The 14,040-nt window shown below is 37.4% G+C and overlaps 1 protein-coding gene across 2 annotated transcripts in view; it reads left to right on the top strand.

Annotated features, from left to right (window-relative positions):
- Positions 1-14,040, top strand: part of cog5 (component of oligomeric golgi complex 5) — a 115,521-nt gene that overhangs the window by 57,676 nt on the left and 43,805 nt on the right. For both annotated transcript variants that reach the window (XM_063072545.1, XM_063072546.1), the window contains one exon: positions 2,226-2,356. In XM_063072545.1, coding sequence (XP_062928615.1) covers positions 2,226-2,356 — 131 coding nt within the window. The remainder of the gene's footprint in view (positions 1-2,225; positions 2,357-14,040) is intronic.

Genomic DNA, 14,040 nt, shown 5'->3' with positions numbered 1-14,040 from the left:
GAGTCTGAAAATTTACCTCACTCTAATTATTTCTCAGCCAAGCTTGGTAATGATCTTGTTGAGATTAATCTTCATATCCCCTCTCTAACCTATACGTCTATGAAATTGTATATCCATCAAGGAACTTAAATGCTAGATACTAGTTCAAACTAAAAATAGAACTCTCTAGTAAGAGATGTACATTGTTTATCAGAATAATCAACAAACCTGTCATCTCTCTGCATTAAGTACTTCATTTTTTCCTTCTAGGACTCAAGTATTTGCCTATATTTATTTTCCTAATAAAGAGCTTGAATAGAGTGCGATGAATTCCATGATATTTCTTTTACGTATATTCAATGCATTGATTTCCCCTTTCCTAAGTATTCTTGATTAGGTGGTGGTGAAGTCCTTACGATAGGCAGTGTGTTCCAGGATTTTAACCTAGTGAAGATGATAGACTGGCAGTGTACTTCCAAATCAAAATCGGTGACCACTTCAAGGGAACCTAAAGAGTGCTTTAATATACCTGCTGCTGCTCTTCCTGTTCATGGTAGAGGTTGCAGGTTTTGGAAGTACTGTTGAAAAGGCTGAGCAAGTGACAATCATGCATTTTGTAGATGGTACACACTGGTGTCACGCGTACCATTGATGAAATTAATGAGGAGACTGCTTGGCTATGGACAGAGTTGGTGGTGCACTTATCCACACAAATGAAGATGATGGTGAGGCCTTTATGTCAAGAGTAACTCGCTACAAGATACTAAGCCTCCTAACTTGGCCTTGTAACCACAGTATTTACGTGGCTGTTTCAAGTGATTTTCTGGTTAATGCAGACACCTAAGACATGGATGGTGGAGAATCTGATGAAGGTAATACCATTGAAATGCAGAAAGAAATGATTTATGGAGTGCTAGTCATATGGCTTACTAGATTCCAGTTAATTGGGACACATCGGGACCAGTACATTTTAGCTAAATTAAGCGGCTGTCCCTATTAGCTGAAGTTTCATGGAAATAGATATAATGGTGTATTTAAAAAAACTTTTGTTTAATTGTGATAAGTTGTGTATTTAAATGAAATACAGAACAAATTACTACACTACCAATACTAATACAGTACTACAAAACTGTATTGCTTCCTAATAGTTATCGACAAGGAATTAATCCAGTGTATGCTGCTGTGTTCTGCTGATTGACTGTAAATGAACAAAATTAGCACAGACACCTCGTGCAGATAATGGATTGCCTTCGTACAATGCTTTAGATGATTGCATCCTCAATCTTCATTTTTTACAACTTTCAAGATGATTGTCAATGCCTTCAAATTCTTCGTAGCTCCAAACTTGTTGAAGTAGTGAAATCATTGCATTTTTACATCTGGCCATTTCTGGCATCTCCAAACCTGAATGCTTAAAAGTGCAGTGAGCAAAACAGTTCCAAATTGTCTTGTTGTCTTCCAAAATGTCAGAAATCATTGTTATTGAACACAAACACAAGCAACACTATATTTAAAAACAGTTTGCTCTGAGCCACAGAAGTGCACAGGACTGATGGAAGTTAGAAACTGGTTGGTAACAATCTCTCGCACTAATTAAGCGGCATTTTGTCCGAAATAAATAAAGGGAATCCCAGCTATTTTCTTGATTAGTTTTTCTTCTTTAAGAGTTGTCACAAATAAGTGGCAGTCCTGATTAACCAATGGCCCAATTAACCGGAATGTACTACAAACACGAGGAAATCTGCAGATGCTGGAATTTCAAGCAACACACATAAAAAATGCTGGTGAATGCAGCAGGCCAGGCAGCATCTATAGGAAGAGGTACAGTCGACGTTTCGGGCCAAGACCCTTCGTCAGGACATAAATTCTTGATGAAGGGTCTCGGCCCGAAACGTCGACTATACCTCTTCCTATAGATGCTGCCTGGCCTGCTGCATTCACCAGCATTTTTTATGTGTGTAACCGGAATGTACTGTCTAGTTTTGGTGAAAGGCAATAAATATGGGAATATTTATGGCATGTTACGCATAACACACATACTAAACCAATTGTCCTCTATTTTTGTGAATGACTGGTTTGCTACAGAAAATATTGACAGCTTCCTCGCTGTTCAAATGTAATTGCAAAGGTTACAGCATGAAACTGCATTTAGCACATGCATTCCATATTAGTTTTCCAAACTAATGTACCAGCAGAGTTGTATTCCAGGTATTAAGAGTTCACTCTGTTTGCCTTCTGTTTCACAGATTATCTTTCACAAGGAGTTGATCTCTCTGGGATTGATGTTATAGAAAATGATCTTCTTTTTATTGCAAGAGCCCGACTTGAGGTTGAGAATCAAGCCAAGCGGTTACTTGAACAAGGAATGGAGACACAGGTAAATGCCTACACTTTGTAAATCAAAACACTCCTGACCTAAAATTCGGAGATATAAAGAAACACTGGAAGCACTCAGAAGAGCAAGGAGCATCTAAGGAAAAAGAAATTGTTAATGTTTCAAATTGTGTATTTCAAAATAAATGGAAAAGGGCAATGACAAGTTTTAAGTCACAGCGAGACTTGAGGAGGGAAAGAAAGGGCAAAAACAAATCTCTGGGGTTATCTGGCAATTGTGTCCTAGCTCTATGTTTGAGAAAAGGTCTGCTTAATAGATTTAGTGAGGATAGAGGTAAATAAAATGAACAAATGTGTGAAATGCTGGTCAGAGCTTTTGTTAAAACCTGAAGCCAAAAGGAGAAAGCTGCTGATGCCCAGTCGATCAGGCTGTGTATTACAGATGGATAATCTTGTAATGGAACTATTTAGTCCTGATTTAAGCAGGTAATGATTACCTGTGAGTGCAATATCAAGCTAATGTTAGAGTTTGAAGAACAGCATCTCATCTTGTATCCAGATTTGTTATTGGACATTTCTGTAGTAATGATCTACTGATTAGCATTCTCCTTTTGGTTTCAGGTTTTAGCAGTATCTCTGACCTACACTTTATTGCTTTTATATGCCTGTGGTTTTTTCCCACTCTCTCTCTAACTACTTCCATTAAGCTATTAATCAGACACTCCATTAAAAAATTGGTTTACATGGGCAACCTTGGCTTTATCCTATCAGATTTGTTCCCTTTGTCCTATCCATGCTCCTCCACCCCCTCCAAAGATTTTCTAATTTTCCCAGTCAAGGGTCCTTGTCTTAAAACATCAATTCTTCTGTTTCCACAGATGTTTGCTGACCTGCTGTACATTTCCACTACTTTGTTCTATAGTCCATATCTTGTGTTGAATGTAGAAAGTGTTTTCTCAATTTTTGAAGTAATAAGTTACAAATGATGTGTTAAATTATGAATGATTTTGGTATAGATTTGTAAACCTGAAGGCCTATTACCTCATTTGCCAACATCATAATATCAATTGAAGTAAAATTAAATGTACTGGTAGCTATGCTATAATGCATGCTTCCATAATTGGAATTGGATACAACACGATTGATGGTTTAAGAAACACTATTTGCATTATGTAGGCTATCACATTTGTGAAAATCTGTTTAAATCTGTGTTTTGAAGGCAACTGCAGGCCTTTCTGGTTACAAATTGACTTTTTATAACATGAACTTTCTTAGGAAAGAAACTTTTATATTACAACTGAATTGCCTGTATTTAAATACATCAGTGACATTGAGTAGTTGCTTTTAACATTATCATAATTATAGTAGTACATTTAACATATTTAATTTACAATACTTTGAACTTTTGGAATTCATATTGGTGATGGTAATGCTGCATTATCTAGCTACAGAAGGCATGTAGATTACATTAGCTGGCTATAAAATCAATTCTTGGCATTCTATGACTTGTACTCATTTAAATTTAAAGTTGCTTGATATTCAGGTCTAACTTGCCACTCTGATATTAAGCAAACACAATTATCAATTTAATTACTTAAGATGTTTCTGTATTTGATTGTAATCAAGGGCCAAGTATTGATGTTAGGTCATTGATTATTCAAGTAGCCCTTGTTCCATAAAGACTTGGCTAAAGTCAGCACTTCAATATTATTTATGTTTGTTCAATAAAGCTTCAGGAAGTAATTATAGGGTGGAAAAACCTACTTAAATCATCCTTGAATAGTTCATTCTTGCTTTGAATGACCTATTCAATTTCGTATTCTGCACGTGAACTTGTTTTAGGTAAAGCTAAAATCTTAAAGGGATGTCATCCACTACGCTTTTCCCTGTGTGGCAAAATATTTTTTAAAAATGAAGCTGGGTTAGGAAATTGGAGGTAGCTGTACAAAATCATGCACATAACGGTTCACATGAACGATTTGCATCAATAAACTGGAAAAAGGCAATCTTGTGATATGAAGTTCTAGGAGTGAAGACACTTTTCAAAATTTTACAGTTATATCTTCAAATTTTTTATTGTGAGAGGGTTCCCTTTAAAGCTACTGTTATTTCAGCAGTGCACTGTTTCAAGGAAAGATCTTCCAATACAAAAGAAAAAGCATAAAGGTAAAGTTATTGATGGCATTCAGTGGCAGTGTCATTGCTGAGATCTATCAGGTATGTCCTAGGAGATAGTATTAACCAAACAAAACTGAAATAGACCAGCTACATAAAAACTAAGACTATAAGAGTAGATCAGAGACTTAAATACTGCGAAAAGTGTCTCTTTTCTTGACTTCCTGTAACCTTTCTACTAACAGCAAAATGCAATGCAAATGCAAAAACATAGCTGGGATACTTCCCACTTTCCAAGATAAGTTTAACTCTTTTAGAGCTCAGACAGTTTGTCACATGCAAAATAAACCTGCCTACTTGTTTGAACAATCATTCACTATGGAAATAATACGGAAGGTGTGTAGCTTGAGTGGTTGATATTTGAGTTGAGTTGGGTTCCTAAGATTAGAGAACAACTCAACTCAACCTGACAATCATTTACTATTCTTACAATGTATTCTCTCTAGCATTGCTGCAGCAAGGCTGCACATACTTGCTGGGGCTACTCCCATACCACCAATCAAACCCTTGATTTCTGCACCAAGGGCAAAAGCAGCCAACACATAGAAATATCACTTCCAGGTTAACCAGCACAACCTAGCCATCAAACAGTGGAGGTAGCTTTACAGTAATCAGTATGTCAGGAAGTCAGGTTGTAGTTGAGTTATCGAGACTGAACAAGACTGACTCGCATAAAATAAAGTGAATAGATTTTCTTTGATGTGGAAAGGTGTTCAATACACAGACATATTTAGGAACTTTATTGAATGCTAAAATTTTTATGATACTCTAAACTTATCCTTAGTAACTACTAGCTTCCGCATGGTGTTATGGAGTTTGGTGCTGGCAAGTGTATTTACTGAAGCTTTCAGTACTGTTTCAGACATCATGAATTTAAGCGCTTTTAGGGTTTTGAAATTTTACCAACATTGTCTCTTGGGTTTGAATTTGCAGTCCCATTGTACCCTGTGTATTTGATGGCAATCTGGAAAGCAACTTGGGTTCCATTGTGTGGATGTCAAAATTCCATAATGAATTAAGCTAATTGTGAGAGATTATTTGTGCCTTTAGGGCTGAAGTCTCAAATATATCACCTATTAATAGCTCATTAATCAGTTGATTGGATTCACATTTTTAATAGAATGTTTTGTTGCTTGTTTAAAGAAAATTAAAATGGAGGCTTAAATTCTTTTATCGTTGTCTTAAAACAGCTTGGTGGGGTTGTGCAAGGAAGTATTGCTAAATTGGAATATATTCCAGATTTTAACCCCAATGAAAATTAACATTAAAGGCGCAAGATTATTTATGGAGCTTAATTTAGAACTGGAACATTCATATAACACTCTTTTTAGTGGTGGTGGGGCGGGGGGAAGGAAATGTATTTTACAGTTAGTAAATATCCATCTGACAAAGGCCTTAATTTATATGTTTATTCAATAATTTAAAAAACCTTCAACAATGCAGTAGTCTTAACAGTATATGTCAACCTAGATGTTCCAGAATTTTGGAGTGCCTGCTTTTGATTGCCATCAGATGATATGACTAGACATACCTTGATTATATTTTGTATGTTATTTAATCAATGCGTGACCCACTTCAAATTATTTATGAATCATATTAAATATTATAAAATTTTATTTGTAGTAAATGATCATATTGAACTGTAGAAACATGACTCACTAATTTAACAAATCTATTTGTTGCCAAGATAGTAATGTTGGGGAAATTATCAATTGGTTTATTGCTTGATATTGACATCCATTGTTCCTGTACTCTGTTCTTGTGTGAAATGGATACAGAGAGTACATCTCACTGATCTGGCAGCCATGGCACTAGGCAGTTTGTATGGTTTGGCACGGACTAGATGAGCTGTAGGGCTTGTTTCTGATCTGTACTTTTCTATGACTCTATCACTCTATAACCACTTCAGTCGAGCAGCAAGATTGGAATGTCCTGGAATTGGGCTCAAGCCACTACAGACTTTTGCTGAAGTGAGAATGCCAATACTGAACTATAGTTGACACATAATGCTGCTGCTTCTGTTTCCTGGTAATAAAAATAAAGTTGAGGAAGTGTTCTTAGAATTACACCTGCCTCTTTTGCTGCCAAAGCCCTTATTCCATTCCTTTGTTTCCTCTGGATTTGCTTATTCCAATACATGTCTGACTGAATGCCCAATTTCCTCCAGCATAAGCTTAGTTAAAACTCTGTTGTTGTATCTTCACTCAGACCATGTCCTGTTCACCCTAGCATGACGGTTTGTGCAACACCTTAATTTAGAGGAAAATATCTACTGTTTCTGGATGTTTTGTGGATTTGGATCTCTTATTTCTCAAGCATAACTGTGCTCTTTAAATGCTTGGATATCTGCAACTCTAATTTTGTCTTCTTATGCGTTCCTGATTGTAATTGTTTCACTGCTAATAGTTGGAAGGTGAGTCAAAAGGTTCTGTAATTCCTTCACTACCTTTCCACCTCTAAAACTTGATTCTCTGATCAAGCCTTTGTTCATCTGCACTAGTTTTCAGTTATGGGTCCTGCTGTTAGATCTTGTTTGACAGTGTCCTCCGAAGCAGAATGGAATAGTTACTTCAGTGTGATAACACTATATTGATCCAAATTCAATACTGTGAATTGATGTACAGAAATTCAGCTGCACTGGAGAGCCTGAATTTGGATGTGCAGCCCAGAAGAATGTACAGATGGAAGGTAATGTCATGAATTTGTAGATGAGGACAAGTACTTTGATTTTCATTTGGTTGGAGCTCAATAATTAAATGTAAGTGAGCACACACTTAACATTCCATAAATGAATAAATCATTTTTTTTTAGAAGTAATCTTTTGGTCACCCTGTTTTACATTGTAGTGGTTATATGTTTGTTGGCCGACTGTTTCCAGAAAAAGACCTGAGTGGAATTGGTTATGTTTAGAATGTGAAATGATCAGGGAAGTGGCGGAGTTGTAGGTGTTTTTCTGTCGTATCGTTGAGCGTCATTCAAGACTCAAGATTGTTTATTGTCATTCTTCAGTACAGGAGTGTAAAGGAGAATGAAATAATTGTTCCCCCGAATCCAATGCAGCTTAAAAAAGCACAGTAAGCATAAAGAACACAATAAAAAAGCAAAATAAATATAAATACAATTCTATAACACAGTATTAAACTGTATATAAGTTTTATATATATATATACACACACACACACAATGTATATTTTTTCTTGCTCCTTATGGGTGGTGTGTATGGCTACCTTCACCTCAATCTCACGCCTGGGAACTTGAAGGTTCAGCGCAGTATCCTTGCTGTTCCTAGTAGTGTGCTCTTCTGGACTGAGATCTCAGATGTTGTTCCTGGGATTTGTTGGAGCCACTCTCCCAGTCCAGGTGTCACAGCTCCAAGTGCGCTTATCATTATGAGGATTACTCTGGCTTTAATCTTCCACATTTTTCTATCTGTTCTTTCAAGCCCTGGTATTTCTCTAGCTTCTCATATTCTTTCTTCCTGATGTTTCTTGTCCATTATTACTATGTCTAGTTGGTTGGTCAGTACCTGATTATCAGTCTGTATTTTGAAGTCCCACAGGATCTTAGCTCTGTCATTCTCCACTACCTTCTCAGGTGTTTCCCATTTGGACTTGAGCGTGTCCAGTCCATACTCAACACAGATGTTCATGTACACAATTCCTGCAACTTGGTTGTGCCATTCAGTGCATGCTATTCCTGCCTGCATCTTGCACCCTACTACTATATGCAGTTTCTTGCACAGTCTGCATCTTGGGTCCTGTCTGGTGTGATAGACCCCTCCTTCTGTTGCTGTTGTGCTCAGCGCCTGTTCTTTTGCAGCCATGAGCAGCGCCTCTGTGCTGTCCCTCAGCCCTGCCATTTCCAGCCATTGGTAGGACTTGCTCTGATATCTGGCGATGGTACATCCCATGCAGTGGCCTGTCCTGCCATGGCCTCTGGTCATCTGGCTCTGCTTCACCCAGTTCCACTTCCACATTCCCTGCCTGTCTGAGGTATTCTCCGAGCAGGTCATCCTTGGGGGCCGTGGGGGGGGGTGAGGGGAAGGATCTTCCTGACATATTCATGTATAGTATGCATACACAGTATATAAAAATACATACACACACACTCACACGCAGTGTGTATGTATATATGTACATAAAGTGACGCGAGGTGATGTGTTATGTGGTGCGGAGTGATAGGGTGGAATAATGGGTGTAGATAATCAGCCTATCGGCTTGAGGGAAGTAATTGGCGGTCCTGGTGTGAATGCTGCATAGCCTCTTCCCTGATGGGAGTAGGACATACAATTCATAAACAGGGTGCTGGGGGTCTTGCGTGGTATTGCTGGCCTTTTCCCGGGACCTTTCTGTATATATAATCTTCTTGATGGATGGTATGCTGGTGATATGCTGAGCAGTTGTAACTACTTGTCATAGGATCTTTCTGTCTGCTACAGTGCAGATATCATATCACACACTGATACAGCATGTTAGGATGCTCTCCATTGCACATCTGAAGAAGATCGTGAACATTGGTGTGCATAAACCACTTGTCTTCAGCCTCCTCAGAAGATAGAGGTGTTGGTGAGCTTTCTTGACTCTGGAGGGTGTGTTCTGGGACCATGAGAGGTTGTATGAGATCTGAACTCCCATGAATTTGAAACTGCTTGCAGTTTCCACTACTGTGCCAATGTAAAGAAGGGTGTGAGTGGTGTGGGTTTTCCTGAAGTTGACAGCCATCTCCTTTGTATTGTTGAAATTGAGGAAGAGGGTGATTGCCTGGCACCAGGCCTCGAACTCTTCCATCTCCTTTTCGTTGGCCATTTCATCATTGCTAGTATTGAGCCCCACCACTGCCATTTCATCAGCAAAGTTGACGATATGATTGCTTGGGTATTTGGCTGTGCAGTTGTGTGTGAGCAGAGTGTACAGCAGTGGGCTGAGCACTCTCAGCATTGCTGTGTAGCTGAGAATGGGTTATCATATGCTCCTGTTTCCATCCTTTTAAATTGCATAAAAGGATGCCATTGGGGTTGATAAAGGTTACAGTTGTGAATTTTTAATGTGATTATGGTTATATGATATTTAAATGGCTGTCATTTTCATATTGGTGATGATATTTGATTGATGTCATTCTTTTCTTGTTTTTTTTATGGTCCTATGTCTTGTCTCCAGGCTTCCTATAGAGCCTTCTGGATACAATAAATATTCCTTACGTGTGAATGGTGATATTGTATTCAAACAATATTTAAAAGTAACACCTGTGTAGAGGCAAGCATCTAGAATTCTTAGTTAGCAATTTACACGGCTCTTATAGCTTTTCCTTTACTGTTTGCATTTCACAACTGATAATCGGAGATTCATTATAAAATTAACCTCCATGTCACAAGCATTTGTGAATAAAAAACAATGTTAACCTTGACTGTACTGTATCCCATTATTTAGTAGCTTTTGATTTTTGGTATCTAGATTAACTTATGAAGAGCAAATACTTTGGTTTTGATATCAAGAGTACTTGTCCAGTGGAATCACAGCTTGGTTTACTATCTGTGTTGCATATGGGAGGGAGATAGTAATTAAGAAAGTAAAACAATATATAGCAGGATTTGATGTATGGGAAAATATGTTTGGAAATCAAATTGAAAATTGGTAACTCACCAAATAAGTCAATGGTCTCTCCAGCTCTGGTTATTTGTAGGTCTAATTTTCACACTGAAAATTCTTTAATACAGTCAAAAAGTGCAGAAGTTCTTCTATTATCTTGACATGCTCTGAATAACTTCTTCTTTTGACTCCACCCTTATCCTTTAGCTAGGTGTTGCTGAACAGTCTCAAATGGGTCCAAGCTCTGCCTGCTTGTCATCCATCTGACACCTTTCTTTCCAGTACATTGATGGCTGGGTTGGTACCACTTTATGCTGAGCAAGAAAATTCTGTCAGTTTTAATGATATTCACTTTTCTCTCATCTCTTTCCTTTTCCTTGATGCACTATCTTCGTTCAAGTTCAAGTTTAGTGTCATCTGACAGACCACGGTGCTTCCACACAACATATATCACACACAGCACATAAATCAAAAAATATACTATAAATAGCTTGATAAAATATAATTCCCTCTTGCAATTTCCATTCGAGAATCTTCAAATATTACTGGGATAACTCGGGGATTAAAGTCCCATAAATTATCACTCTATGCTGATGATTTACTTTTATATATTTCTAATCCTGAGAAATCCATTCCTGCTGTTTTAGAGTTATTAGCACAATTTGGTTTTTTTTCAGGTTATAAATTAAATCTTAGTAAGAGTGAACTCTTTCTGATTAATAAACATCTTCCCTTATATTATAAATTTCCATTTAAATTGATTGATAACCACTTTTCTTATCTTGGGATTAAAATTACTTGTAAATATAAAGATTTATTTAAGATTAACTTTTTACCATTAATAGACCATATCACTCAACTTTCATCTAAATGGTTTCCTTTATATTTAACTTTGGTTGTATTAATGCAGTTAAGATGTTTTTTTTGCCAAAATTTTTATATGTGTTTCAGGCATTACCAATTTTTGTTCCAAAATCTTTCTTTGATAAAGTTGACTCTAAAATTTCTTCATTTATTTGGCAGAATAAAAATCCGAGACTGGGTAAAATACATTTACAGAAAGCTAAGAGAGATGGAGGTTTAGCATTACTTAACTTTAGATTCTATTATTGGGCAATTAATATTCGACATATGAAATTTTGGTTACTTGACCAGGATATACTATCTATTCCTAAATGGGTAGCATTGGAACTACAATCTGTTCAGGGCTATACACTTGGCTCTATTTTAGGTTCCTCTCTCCCTTTTGATTCGAAACGCCTTAAGCAGGTGTCTAACCCGATAGTTAAATATGCCTTGCGTATTTGGTTTCAATTCAGAAAATTTTTTGATCTTAATCAATTCGGGTTAGCGATTCCTATTTTAGGTAACATATTTTTTCCTCCCTCTTTTACGGATGGCGCTTTTCAAACTTGGAAGACTAAGGGTATTTTACGGTTTTTGGATTTATTTTTAGATGGTTCCCTTATGTCTTTTGAACAATTATCTAATAAATATAACTTATCAAGAATACATTTTTTTAGATATTTACAAGTTAGAAATTTCCTAGGTACTATACTTTCTTCCTTTCCAATGCTTCCTCCTACATATATTTTAGATTCGATAATTAACCTTAATCCATGTCAGAAAGGTGCATCGGCTATGATTTATAATATTATTATGAAACTTAGTAAAGCTCCATTTGATAAGATTAGGGTAGATTAGGAACAGGAATTGGGGCTTACCACTTCTGTGGATGATTGGGGGCAGATTTTACAATTAGTTAATACTTCCTCTATTTGTGCTAGACATTCCCTAATTCAATTTAAAGTTGTTCATAGAGCACATATGTCCAAAGATAAGTTAGCGCGTTTTTACTTGCATATTAATCCTTTTTGTGATAGATGTTCGGGGCAGATAGCCTCTTTAACTCATATGTTTTGGTCTTGCCCTACTTTGGAAACTTTTTGGAGAGACATTTTTAATATTATTTCTAAGGTATTAAATATAGATATCTCTCCTCACCCTATTACTGCTATCTTTGGACTACCTAAAATTTCTAGTAATCTTTCCCCTTCAGCCCGTAGAATGATTGCATTTCTTACTTTAATGGCGAAAAGATGTATTTTACAACATTGGAAAGAGCTTAATGCTCCAACTACCTTTTTTTGGTTCTCTCAGACGATATTATGTTTGAATCTGGAGAAAATTAGAAGTAACCTTTATGATTCTTCATTTAAATTTGAACAGACTTGGGGATCTTTTATTCGATATTTTCATTTAATGTAATATATACCCTTCTTGTTTTTTTTTCACTGTTTTTAATGGAGGTCGGGATTGAGGACGTGATTTTAAGTTTAACTCTGTTTGGTTTCAAGTTAGCCCATTGCTTTGCTTTGCTTTTAGTTAGTTGCACGGTGGGTTTTTTTTTGGGATTTTTTTTCTTTTCTTCTATTGATATATATATAAAATTTAGTATACTATTATGTTATCTTGGTTTTTTATGTTTAAATTACATTGTTTGTAGTATTCTTTTTTGGTATTGATACCTTCTGTAATTTTATTATATTTTAACATTGTATTAATGTTTATATGGCTTACCTTTTTGTATACTTATTCAATAAAAAGATTTAAAAAGAAAGATAAAATATAATTCAAAATGCATATAGTAAAATACAGCACAGGCAAACAGTACAGTAAACAGCTTGCTGTCTTAGTGATGAGACCTCGATGGTGGCAGGGTATTCATTAGTCTCACAGACTGAGGGAAGAAGCTGTTACCCACTCTAGCAGTCCTAAAACTGATGCTACCACACAATGATGCAGGCAGACAGGACATTGCTCCTGTAGTAAGTACGAGGACAGGGAACCTTGCATGCCTTAATCTCCTCAAAATGTGTAGATGCTGCTGTGCCTTCTTGATTAGTGAGCGGGTGTTGTGGGTCTAGGTTAGATTGTTATGTGCGTAGCAAGAAACTTTGTGCTGTTCACTCTCTCCTCAGCAGAGTCATTGATGTGCAATGGAGAGTGGTCGCCCTGTGCCTTCCTGAAGTCCATAATCTTCTCTTTTGTCTTGTTCGTGCTGAGACTTGGATTGTTGTTCTTGCACCATTTGACAAGCTTCTCTACCTCCTCTCTGTATGCTGACTCATCATTGTTGCTGGTGAGGCCAACCACTGTCTGTCATCAGTGAATTTGATGTGGTTTGAGCTGTATCTGGCAGAGTAGTTGGGAGTCTGCAAAAGACTGAACATGTAACCTGTGGAGGTGGGGGGGGGGAATCACCTGTGCTCGGCGTGATGAAGCTTGAGATGTTGCTGCCGGCTTGGACTGACTGGGATCTTTCCATCAGGAAGACCAAGATCCAGTTATAGAGAGGGATGTTGAGTCCCAATTAAGGAAATTTACTCCCCAGCCTCTGAGGGGTGATTGTGTTCAATGCGAAGCTGAAGTCAATGAACAACATCACACGCAGGCGTAATTTTCTAGGTGGGACAGGACAGAGTGGAGGGCTGAGGCTATGGCATCATTTGAGCAGTAGGAGAATTGGGAAGGGTCCAATGTATCTGGAAGGTGGGATTTTATGCAATGCATTACCAGCTGCTCAAAGCACTTCATGATTGTTGAAGGAAATGCCACTGGGCAGTAGAAGTGGACTGTTTCAGAGAAATATTAAAGATGTCCATTAAGACCTCTGTTAGTTGGCCGCGCAGTCCCTCAGCACCTGACCAAGTTTGTTGTCCAGCCCTACAGCTTTGCATAGGTTTACCCTGCCTAGTGTCCTCCTCACATCAGCTGCGGCCAACAAGGTGCCTGATCCTCAGGAAAAGAGGAAGCTTTCCTCAATGTCACACCATTCAATTAGTCAAATCATGCGTAGAAAGCATTCATGAAGGGAGGTGTCATCATCATGGACCCACAGGGTGGACTTGTAATCGGTTATGGTTGCACCGTGTCCCTCTGGTGTCAAGAAAGTGTCTGTTGATTT

The sequence above is a fragment of the Mobula hypostoma genome, chromosome 20 (genome assembly GCF_963921235.1).
Source record: "Mobula hypostoma chromosome 20, sMobHyp1.1, whole genome shotgun sequence".
Classification (NCBI taxonomy): Eukaryota; Metazoa; Chordata; class Chondrichthyes; order Myliobatiformes; family Myliobatidae; genus Mobula; species Mobula hypostoma.
The sequence above is the reverse complement of the archived record's forward strand: the minus strand, read 5'-3'. Positions and strand labels throughout refer to the sequence as shown.